The sequence below is a fragment of the Eleginops maclovinus genome, chromosome 12 (assembly GCF_036324505.1).
Source record: "Eleginops maclovinus isolate JMC-PN-2008 ecotype Puerto Natales chromosome 12, JC_Emac_rtc_rv5, whole genome shotgun sequence".
NCBI lineage: Eukaryota > Metazoa > Chordata > Actinopteri > Perciformes > Eleginopidae > Eleginops > Eleginops maclovinus.
The window spans coordinates 19,456,529-19,468,952 of NC_086360.1; the positions used below are offsets into that span (position 1 = coordinate 19,456,529).

At 40.6% G+C, this 12,424-nt stretch overlaps 1 protein-coding gene across 1 annotated transcript; it reads left to right on the top strand.

The window, feature by feature from the left end:
• Nucleotides 1-4,290: 4,290 nt before the first annotated feature.
• On the top strand, nt 4,291-11,675 carry ccdc92 (coiled-coil domain containing 92). The gene is given in 5 exon segments (XM_063897754.1): nt 4,291-4,471; nt 7,489-7,626; nt 8,338-8,379; nt 9,712-9,837; nt 9,840-11,675. Coding segments are annotated over 4 exon segments (981 nt in total). The 5' UTR covers nt 4,291-4,471; nt 7,489-7,490; the 3' UTR covers nt 10,517-11,675.
• Nucleotides 11,676-12,424: the final 749 nt, after the last annotated feature.

Sequence of the window (12,424 nt, forward strand, 5' to 3'; positions counted from 1 at the left end):
GCTGAGAAAACGATCATGCAACAGATGGCAAAATACGCTTACAGAGAGAATATTTCGAGTTCATTACCAAGATTGTTTTAATTTTCTTCATCCTTCCTTTTTATTATTTCAATAGCTCATCTCAACTCAGTGATTTGTCTTATCACAGCATGTCTTATACCGGTGTGTGTGGAAGGGTTATGCCATGGCACACAATATTCCTACCGAGGGCTGGCTGTGCGGGCACATTGAGTTACAGCCACTTCAAAGTCTGGTGTTAATGGTCCATTAACCAATAGTAATTAAAATGTCATTTTATAATGGCATGGAGTGCACTGCTCCCTGGACTGTAAAAAAAAAATGTTGCAAAGAAAACTTGGTTTCCTGCAGTCCACCCTCATTACCAGACTAAAGGCAGAGATATTTTGGCAGTGCTGTTGTAATGATTCCATAGCAGGGCTTTCTATGTGGGCCCTATGTAACATGTTGGCTACAATTTCCTCTCTGTGTTCACCTATGTTTTGTCAGATCGTAAATTTGTCATGAATTAATTGGAAGGTACAAAACTGTGTCAGAGAAGCTGATTGCTGTTGAAATAACCTTTACTTTAAGTGCTCATTTCACATATTCTGGCCCCTTCATTTTTAAATGGCCTCGTATAAAGTCCAGATGCTACTGGCATTCATACTGCAGATACTGTGTAAGAGCCTGAAAGACAGATACTTTCCATACCACACAAGCACAGAGCAAATCAAAATAATATAGTCTCTGGGTCCATTTACCATTTGACAGAGAGAAGATTTAAATGTCTTATATAGACTCAACATCTGTCTCAAATATGATAAACAGCCTTATAAAAAAGGCCATATCGTTCTGTCAGTATGCGGGTGTTATTATTGTGAACATGTGCATGCATGTACACCGAACGCATACACTGTGAAGAGATTATAAATACTCTAATGTTGGCAATTTATGTATAAAAAGAAGTTCAGATAAGGTTAAAAATGTCTGCGTATTGCATTTCACATTTAGATACGGTATATCCAGTATTACATGCACAATCATAAAGTTGAAAGAAGTTAATGCCATCGGACTTTCAGTGGCTTACTTTGAAGTTCTCAAATAAAAGACACAGTCAGTTCAACAGTCGAGTGATTATGACTTTCTTTGGACGGACAAATAAAAAAGGTCTTGGAAAATTAAATTAGGTTTTCAGAGCTTTAGAGGCATTTTGCTTTGCCAACCTCAATATAATAACTGTAAAACTATTACAACCTGAGAAGTGTTGGTATTGGCAGCTTGTCAGAGCAGGGGCAGTAAAACAGTGCCATTTGAGACTGGCTGCCATGTGCTTGGATTTCATTCCTAAATCCATGTATTTGCATCTGAATCTGTTCACAATCCAGCAACTATACCAATGAGACACATTCAGGAATGATATAAATTACTTTTTTGACACTCGTTGATGCGTAACTGATGCCCAGAAGTTGTAACAAAAGCGTAACAGTTCACTCTTATTACTTTTCCAGCAGTATAACGTTTTGGGCCTGCATCCAGCACCCTCACAACCCTCGGTATGGCATCACTTGGAACAATTTTGAGTGCAAGGCTGTGCTCGAAAGAATGTATTTCATGGCTTTCTTTATGAAAAACAGGATATCCATCTACAGACTCGGCTGTAGATTGATATTCTGTTTTTCATGAAGAGAGCCAGAAATTATATTTGCACTGGGCTGTAAATCACACACATTTATGAGGCCTGCCAAATGGTTGGTCTGGTGTTTTGCTGGTTTTCTTATGTACATTACTATTCCTATACGTTTTCACTACCCTCGTTCCAACTACTGCCACAAGTTTGAATATGCATATGTATAAATACTGTATGTATGTGTGTGTATATGTGTATATTTATATATTCCTTGGTTATAACTTTAGTGCTTTTATACTTTTATATACTGAGTGTGCAGTATTTTGTTATAATTTATAGTTTTATTGTATTTTAATTTAAAATATTTCAACAATCCTGTATTGTATAACAGCAATAAAACAAATATAACCTAGATGGAAATGGACACCTCAGATGGGAGAGAGGCTTTGGCCAGTTTGTGTGAAGGACATTTCTCAGCTGGATCCTTCCCAGCACCAGATCACCTGCAGGCAAAGGCCAAAAAACAACAACTAAAAACTGGTTAAAGTCACAGCTGGAGTGCAAAGTCAATCCTGCTTGTTTTATTTGGTTGGTTTCTCTAAATGAGCTACATTATAATATATAGAGCTTTCTAGCAGTTTGTAAGTAATACAAATCACCACGAAGGTAGGGGTCTCTGTTGGGGAATTATTTTTCACCTCACAGTTCCTGGGGTGAGGATAACTTACCTTCTCCTCAACCAGTTGCTTTCTGCACTTAGCTGGGAAGTGTGCCAGAAACACTAAAAATAAAGAAATGAGAAGAATTTAATCCCTATCACAAACCTGCCAAAACTGGGGAGAAATTAAAGGCTTCTTCCGAAAAATAACATTTCTGGAGGTGGACAATAATTCCATTTATTCCATGAGATATTTTCTTTTTACACGTGAGACTCTTTCATATGTTGGGAATGAAAACTGATGCTTTTGTTTTTGGTTTGTATCAATTTACGCAGTAGCCCTGCCACTGAGGAATTTCTCTGGTCAGAAATAATTTAAGGGGATATATTCGTTGGTATGAAAAGGCTACTGTTTTCCAAGTTTTCATTCCTAAGACTAGGAAACTGAAGGTGCTGATATCACGAAGACAAACCCTGCGCCGCGAGATGAGATTACGTATAATTATCCCTCTATGAAAGTGCACAGGGAACACTAAATGGTCCAATTTATTATGAATAAATTCCAACAAATCAAATGAAATGCATGTACTGTAATAAACAAACATAACTTACCATTTAAATGTATTGGAATACAATAAACGTTAACTGTATTTATTTGCCACTCAGTGTTTGACCCATATGATATATACACTCAAAAAGAACATACCTAACAAATAATGGATGCTGGAAATATTAATAGTTATATAAAACTGTACACCTGCTGGAGTAGTGTGAAAACATACTGTGTGAAAATGAATGGATTTGATGAATTAGCCAAAATGCACTTTCATGCTGTGCTGAACAACATAGGTGTCCATGTGATTTCTTTAAAAAGAAGTTCCTCATATTACTATGTAGCTTATTCATTGACTTCCTCCACTTCTGTTTCTCACTGACCAACTTCCCAAACAAGTTCTAAAAACAAACAAAGCTAAATAATTTCTCAGAAAGAAAAAATGCAGATATTTTGTGTCCTTTGACAGCTTCTAAGCCCACACAATCACTTGTTTGCAGTCTAAATTCTTTCAAAGTCGTTGTAAATCTGAACAGATGCATATATGGTTGAATAGTTGCATTGGGTGTGCATTAGTTACCTAACCCCACACTGCAGCATGCATGCACAAGAATGTAGACGAAGTCCAACACATTTGTAGGCAAAAGGGCTTTAACGGCACACTGCACATTGTATCTTTGGCTATTACATAGCAGAGACATCTAGCAACATTAGTTGATCAGTGTCTAATTGTTTAATTATATAGAAAATATTAATGTTAAAATGAGCACAATGTTTGACATTCCTCCTCTAATGAAAACACCATAGAGACCATAATAGACCATAAAAGTAAAATATTCATAGATTCATTTGTAACATGCATAAATTAATTGAAATTAAAGCAATTATTGAAATAAGACCAATTACTGACAGATTTACTAGAAAAACGATTAGAAAATAGCATGAGAAAGAGTAATGCTGTTGTAGTATTCCTACTCTGCCACTAAAGGGCAATACTCCCCTCTGCTGTCAACCAGCTGTACTCTAGCCAACAGCTTTCATACACTTTCATTAATTTACTTCTTTCTGGCAGTTTGGCACAAAGTAAACATTCAATCTGACACTTTATAGTGCAGTAAGCCTTAAAGTATGACCAGATATCTGACTTTATTGCTGTAATGGTATACTCCTGTGCTAGCACTAGGGGGCGTATAAGCATCACGATTGAACAAGTGACATATTCTGTTGCTATGGTGATGACGCTGGTGACTAAACTCTATACTACTTTCAACATTTTATGTCCTGTTGGGTTTTTACACCTTTATTGCAGGTGTTGTATGAAATAAATAATGAAGTACAATAGTATGTTGAATTACATGATTATAATACTTGACTGTTGGATTTCTTTTAGGCCAACGTTATGATTTTCTCTGGTTTCCCATGATGCATCGCTTTATTGTGTCTCGTAGCTCAGGGAGATGACAGTGACACAGCCACCCTCCCCTCTCAGCCGACCGAGAGGCAAAGCCCTGTCAGCATCCCCGACATGCCCCGCAAGGCAGGAAGCTTTTAGCCGGTGGGGCTAGTCTTTCTTTCAACGACAATCTACAACCTTTTACAACATATTCGACGACTGCGTTTATTTAGCCACAAGGTAAGCTATCAATGAGATAATGTGCTGTTGTAGCCTCGTTAGCTGTTCAGCTAGGCTAGCATAATTAAAGCTTCCTCTGTGTGGGGAAATGTTTCATTAAAATGTGTGTATTATATTATTATATTTTATTTGCGTATCTAAGCGGAAATATTTCAAATCAGCATCCAAGCAGGTTTCATTCAGTGACATTTCAACCCCGTTATGGTATGTCTGTTGATTCTGAAACATCTTAAATCGTTGTGGAAGCTGCTTAAATCTACCCAATGATGCAAAACCCCTGGCTTTTATTCAAATCAACTCTCGTTAGGTGGATTCAACGTATGCCGAATTTACCAGGACCCCTCCCCAATACTCCAAAAACTATTTATATATTGTTAAATGGGTGTATTTCCTGCTGTGTGTAGCCGGCTATTATTTGTTTGACAGATTGCAAAGGGAATTTGGTTTGACGTGTTTTCCCTTTCGGTGGAGCTCATAGTGGGACTAGCTTGTTTTCTGTTCTTAAAACTGGACAGCTCCTCCCTAAATAGCTGCACTAGATAACATTAGCTGCCTTTGTGATGACCGAAGGAGATGCAGTGATGGCATCCTACAGTCCGTCAGGTCATAAAACAACAAGGAAAAGTGACGCGTTGTGAAACCGTTCAGAGGCGCCGCTGGCTAGCCCCGGGTTTGAGACTACTGCGGTTGATATTGACAAAGAAGGGCATTTCCTGAAGGATATCTCTGATTAAAGTTTCACGATAACGTTTGTGTGAATCAATGATCCTCTGGTAGGTGACGTTATTGCCAGGACAAGCAGCAGTTTGCTGTGAAATGTGGGTTTGTGGTGCTGTCCGCAATGCAGGTGCTGAAATTAAAAGGGCTGTGGGGAGCATCTGTGCCGTGTAACACGTAGCTAGTGTCGTGTTTGCATTGTTTTTAAGGGTTATCCTGTTGAGTTGTTTATACGTTTTCTATTTACACGCAACAGTGCAAACGTGGCCGATGATTAAATGTTTCCTTGTAGATATGCGTGTGCTAGGAGTAGGTTCATTATACAATATTTGCTCTAAACTACTAGTAACTATAAAAGAGAAGACATTAATTAGAGGAAAGATGTTGTAACAGTACTAAATAGTCAACAGTAGTAATATATATATAGATATATAAACACACAGACAAAAACTAAAATAAGAACAGAATGAAAAAAAGTAATATACAAGAACATCTTAAGACAAAACGTACAAGGTAACGTGATAGTGTTGATTCATAGCAGCATAGTCAGCAAGTCTATGTTAACGCTTTACACCAGGTTGATGATTTCATTAAGTAATGGCACTTAGTGTTTGTCTAAAATGTAAATATAAGTATGGACATTTGTATGCTAAAAAACAGACTTCTAAGCTCTTGTTTAGGCTAACGTTGGCAGCTACTAGCTAATGTTTTATGCTGCTGCAGTTCATTGATTATTTATGTTCTCTGTATGGGGAAATGCTGGTTTGTGTATTTGGAAGAAAGACAGACATCTCCTGCTGGTTTGACATTAATCTCTGTCTTTAAAGCAGGCAGTTACTTGCATGAACCCCCTGAACAAAGAGATATATACTTTATTGTCTTTGTCTAATTCACTGAAGCCCTACTCTCCTCTGCCACGCTATGGGATGAGCCATGTTTTGAGGTGAGGTCATGCCTTTGCAAATTGAAAGCTATCCAAGCTATTCTAGGATAGAGCTTGGACGATTGATGTGCTTGCAGAGCAGGGTTTATCGGAAGGACTCCACATTACTCATCAATAATAAATCATGTCTTCAGCCTTTCTGGAACATCACTGACTGGATTTGTGATAACGAAGCATGTGTTTTGATAATCACATGCTTTTCTTTTTATCTGTAAGTCATGTGGGAGGAAGGAATCCCACAGAAGATTGTTAAAACTGGAAAATTGGTCCAGTGTTGTGTTATGGGATTTATAATTCATGTTAGTGAGCTGATGATGTAAGAGTGAGAAGCTCTGGGATGTTTTATTGAAGCACACTTATATATGCAGGGAGAGGCTTTCTCCGCACTCAGAAGGGGATCAATGTGCTCTCAGCTCTCAGCCAAGTACAGTTGTCTGGCAGTGGGTGGAGATGTTGGGATTGAGTGATTGTTTCTCTTCCTCTCACTTGGCTCCAGAGACAAGGACATTTAGTGAAGGGTGGGAGGTGGTAGGTGGGGCACAACAGAGAATTGAGAGGCCTGCTTGAGACTGATAGCCTTCATGCCACACCCAGTGTAATTGTGTCGCTGCCATTGTGTTCAGCTGTGATTTTCTTTACCACGATTTGAATGGACACTGAAAGCGAGTATTTTAAAACTGAAAAATATATTATTTGTGCACATGTGTTGTATTTACGCACTAAGTGAAGAGGAGCCAGTGTAAGAATTTAACTTTATTATCTTATCATCTGTGCCGATGAAACAATGTTTCCATCGTTTTTCCTAATAAAATTACAATTTACAGCATAGATTAGATTACTGTAACGGCTGCTTGCTCTCAGGCTCTCAATCAATAGCTTCATGTCAGTAATTGGTTGATAAATACAGCAAGCAAAAACCTGGGTGCTTATTTATGGTTTCTCTGCTACAGACTCACCGTAGCCTTGACCTAGCCATTAATGATGATTGCCTACACACCGCGCAGCATTTTAATAAATATGCCTCCTCACTTTCCTCATCATGTCTTTGTTGCTCTGTTTGATCAGTGAACAGGGTTGAAATGACAATTTGTTGGTTAGTCGAAGTGCCAAATGTCCTCAATTGCGAATGGGTTTGATGTTATTATCCTAAAGTGATTTGTTCGTACTGTCATCCAAAGCAGATTGTCTTGGCCAGTTCCCAAACAAAACTAAATTGGAGCACATCCCAAATCCCATATAGTTATAATTGAAATGGTGTGAATTAAAAGCCTATTTGCTAGATGGATTGACATTTCATTATTTTCTTCTCTTTCCTCTCTCTCCGTGTTTTCTCTAACCTGTGTCCGAACATAATCAGCCATGGCATCATCAAATGTAACACTGGAAAATCAGCTGCACAGTACCCAGAAAAACCTGCTCTTCCTGCAGCAGGACCATGCCAGCACGTTGAAGGGGCTACACGCAGAGATCCGCAGATTGCAACAGCAATGCACAGGTGAGCACAAGTAGCCACCTCTCTTCTCCTCATGTTGCCAAACCAGTGGTTATGGCAAATAATATAACAGTTTAGCACGGCTACAGATTCAATTCACTTATCCTTTTCTGTCTTGAATAGGGACAGTTGTACCTTCACACATGCATTTGTAATGATTACATTACTAATGAATGATCAATGTTTTTTTGGCAATTCCTCCATACCATTCCTTTAAAGAAAGAGGATGAAACACCTAAAAAAGCTTCCTTGAATCCATACCTGGGACAGAGATATAACCTGAATGGATATGTGAGACCGAAAGTCAACAAGACGCTGTGGTGCCACTATTAAAGCTTTTAGAGATAATATGATGACTTAGGGGAAATGCACTCAAGCCTGAGGGAGTACACTGCACTGAAGAGAAGCAAAACCTGTATCGAGCATCACATCAGTAATAGATGTATTCTTTCACAAAACGAGGATTTAAAGATGGTCACATCAGGACACTGTACTTTTTATCCCTGATAAAGTATCTTTGGCTTACCTGTTCCTAAAGCTGCAGAGGTAGTCTCACTAATCTTGTTAAATGAATACTTACATCACCATATGGAAAACACTGGCATTGCTTTCCCTTACATGCTAAACATTCTTTGTGAGCAGCATGCTGTTTGATAGCTGCTTTTTTGCAACCTCATGTGACACAGACATGTTATCCCTTTCCTTTTTTCACAGATCTGACATACGAGCTCACTGTGAGAAGCTCTGATCCCTCAGGTAAGCATCTTACTGTAAAGTACACAAACAAACACACACGTTAGTTAATGTCCAGATACCTAATAGTCTCCAAAACTGTTCATTTAGTCTTGCCCTGTGTGAATTAGATTTACTAAGAAAGGAAACCGCGTTCTTGTGACAGGTCTTTTCTCCTGGGTTGATAATGATATTAACTCTAGTGTATTTTAGAGTAACATTTAATTTTTAAACAACTGATTCAAACTGTGAAAGTGTACCACAGCCATAGACAAGACTCTACAGCAGTCAAGGATATATATCTGGGTTTTTCGCTGAAATAGGGTCTGTGTCAGTTGACAGGCCTGAGAGCAGAGGGCTCTCTCTGTATCCTGGTAACAAAGTCAAACCCAGGAAGCATTGCAATGTCAGACACCCTGCTGCTCATTGCTCACTGCCCCTCCCCCCCTACGTTACCATGGTCATGTCATGGAGTCACAACACTTGTCTGATTCAGCCCCAGCTCCACTGTCTTTATATACCGACTTAAAGTACAGCACAGTACAGTCTGGGAGGCCCCTGGCAGGCCGCATACACTTTAATTTATTTACATGCTGCTGATGACCCCCCCCCCCCTTGGTGAGAGTAACTGAGCATGAAGCATGCTGCGCCTCAGCAGGATCTCTATGTGTCGGAGGCTTCTAAACATGGCTGGCCTAGATCTGAGCAATATTGTCAGGGCCTCCAGCTAGAGGCACTATCATGTTAGCGTGGGACATCTCAGAGATTGGAGTGCAGGAAATGAGATTATCTGTCACAGCGCTGATGCACAGCCTGCAACCTGCTTAGTGCAGCAAGGCTCAGCTGGGGTGAAAATGTACCAGCCCCACCCATTTAAAACAATAAGGGAAACCTATAACTACTGCCCTCAGTAGTTATAGAAAACTGAATTTAGGGACTGTTAATGTAAACAAGACATTGAGATATACACACATTTATATTATCTTTGTATCCCAAGTTGTTTGCGCATGTACAAACATAGCTATATGGGCTCTAACTGGGTGTGGCAGGGCAGGATGGGCCCAGTGATGAAGGTCAGAGGAGAGCAGCGCCCTTTCTGTCTACCAGATCTGTAACGTGAGACTGGAGCTTTCTGCCCGCTGCCGATGAGACTCCATAGGAGCACACTGTCTCTGTCATCTGGCAGACTGTGCATAGTCAGTGTCTGAGCTTAATGTACTGATTGCTCCAGCCAAGTGGATATGAGTGTCTGTGTCTCTATTCTTTTCTTGTGTGCACTAATTTATATGTACTTAATCCCTCTGTTTACCACATGCAAACACCTGTTTTAACAGTTTTTGGGTTATGTGTGTCCAGACAGCAGTGAGGTCCGCTGCAAGGAGCTGCAAAGAAGGTGTGAGGAGCTGGAGGCCCAGCTGAAGAAGAAGGAGGAGGAGAACACAGAGCTGCTCAGGGACCTTGAGCAGAAAAACGCTATGATCTCCGTCTGGAAAACACCATAAAGGAGAGGGAGAAGAAGTACCTGGAGGAGCTCAAGATGAAGAGCCACAAGTTGGCTGTTTTGTCCGGGGAGCTGGAACAGAGAGCGAGCACTATAGCTTACCTCACCTCGCAGCTTCACGCCACCAAGAAGAAGCTGTTAGCCGGCAGTTCATCTGAGGCCAGCCCCAATGTTAGTCCAGTTACATCGTACAAGCCCACGCCTCCACCGGCCAAAGACAGGCAGCCTGAAACCCCACGGCGCCGCATGAAGAAGAGCCTCTCACAGCCTCTTCACCCAGAGCTGACAGAGGTGTATCGGCTCAGCTCAGACGGTAGGCGGATGGTCATGCGGGAGACAGTAGATGCCATGCCCGACCCCACACCCTTCCTGCAGGCTGGGAGAGACTCTCCCGAACCACAGGTGCGGGAACGACCTGCCGTTATCCCTCCGATTTCCTCCGAGCGCTCCCCCATCACTCCCCTGGGTGCTGCGGCCAGCCCTCATCACAGCCCCGCCCGGGACCGGCAGTACAGGGCTCATGTTGGGGTGGCACACCGCATCTCCCATGGAACCTCTCCCCTGGCCCCCCCGCAGGCAGAGCTGGAGACTCTGGCAGTGGACCAGGTCAAAGACGAGAAGGTCGTGCGGAAGCGCTCGGGAACTGACAGGACAGTTTAACACTGCAAAGCTAACATGCACATCAACACACACCTACTGTATAACACTGCAGCAGCAGGACGGAGCCTGACCCACTGTGTAGCCTGCTTTTTACACTGCAATATGAAAAAACGACTTCATTTTTTTCATGGTATTCCATAAAGACGTTTCTTTCTTATTATACATTAGAAAGTGACTACTATAAAGCATGCCAAATGTTTCTTATTTACAATACAATGAGATATTGAACTATACAAATCTTGATTTCCTTAGACTTTCGCTTCATTCTGTCTTATGCGGTGCAACAAATTCTCAGCCAAATATCTGCATCAGTGCCTGCTCAACCATACACAAGCTGTGCAGTGAAGTCATGGCTCAAACTTACTTCACATATCTCTGTCTCCTCCGTAACAGTCTGGACATATCAACACACTATATACCAAGATGTCTGCAGCTGCATAGGATAGAACTGAAATGATTAAACTTATACTCCGAATGTCTTTCATCTTCTTGTGATATCAGTATATTAGCGTTGCTGTAGGTACCGAGCTGAAAAAATGTGCAATGGAGATTTGCTGATGAAAGAACTGAAATTTCGCCTTTTTTGTTGGCCTGCAAAAACAGCACTGATGCACATGTGTACATGCAGTACAAAGTGGTGACAGGCGTGTGTGTGTGTGTGTGTGTGTGTGTGTGTGTGTGTGTGTGTGTGTGTGTGTGTGTGTGTGTGTGTGTGTGTGTGTGTGTGTGTGTGTGTGTGTGTGTGTGTGTGTGTGTGTGTGTGTGTGTGTGTGTGTGTGTGTGTGTGTGTGTGTGTGTGTGAGAGAAGAGTGAGTGTGCGTCTAAGAGAGAGACATTGAAGGCTGCTGAGAGAATTCAGGTTTGGCTTAAACAATATCCACTGGTGTAATTTGTGATACAAGGGCATTTTTGAAAACACTGCTGTAATAGGATTTTGTGATATGATTACCTGTACTTTATAAAGGCTGTACATTTGTAATGAATTCTTTTTTTAATTTATTGTTTAATAGAGAACAGAAAAGCACCCTCAGATATTGACAGTAGATCCTGCACCACCAACATGATGGTAATTATAATCAATTAATAAGCAGCTTTTCACATTAATATCACCTGTCCTTGAAGTAAACATATGAATCAATACAATAAAGCAATGCTTTTTTTTTAAATGGTCACTTGGCTCCTTTTTTTTTACAGATGTTGACACTTTTAAGGATAGGAGTTTATTGACTTGGTAATGTGTTGAACCTTAAGAAACACTTCATTGCATATGATTGTTATATTAGCACATGTCATATTGAAATCAAGAAGAAAGAACCCTTAATTAACAGTGGAGCAGTGTAGTGAACGGTGCCTTGCTCAGGGACACCTTGGTAGCACTTGGTCTTTTGGGGATTTGAAAAGGTGACCTTCTGGTTCTCAAGCAAGGTCCCCACGGATTTTGCCACCACCGGACCGGCCCAATGTGAAGTGTTTCACTAAAGTTTATTCCAGAGCCGATAATCACGGAGGGGAAAAGTGATGAATCGTCTATTACAACAACCATTTAATATCAATAATATTACATATTGTGTCACAGCAACAACTTAATGTCACTTTGACTTGAAGATTCTGATCTTACTGACATTGACAACCAATGTCATAATCTACGTGTGTGTGTGTGTGTGTGTGTGTGTGTGTGTGTGTGTGTGTGTGTGTGTGTGTGTGTGTGTGTGTGTGTGTGTGTGTGTTTGTGTTCTTTGACTCGGCCACTAGGAGTCATCCTTGAATCACAGAAAAGCTGTGCTGAGAGGGAAGGAGATAATGGAAAACACAAGATACCATATTAACACTAATACCCTTCAGGTTGCTACATTATTGAAGCTTTTGATTTCTTTTTCTCAATTAAAAAGACTAGAAGTTAAGGACATG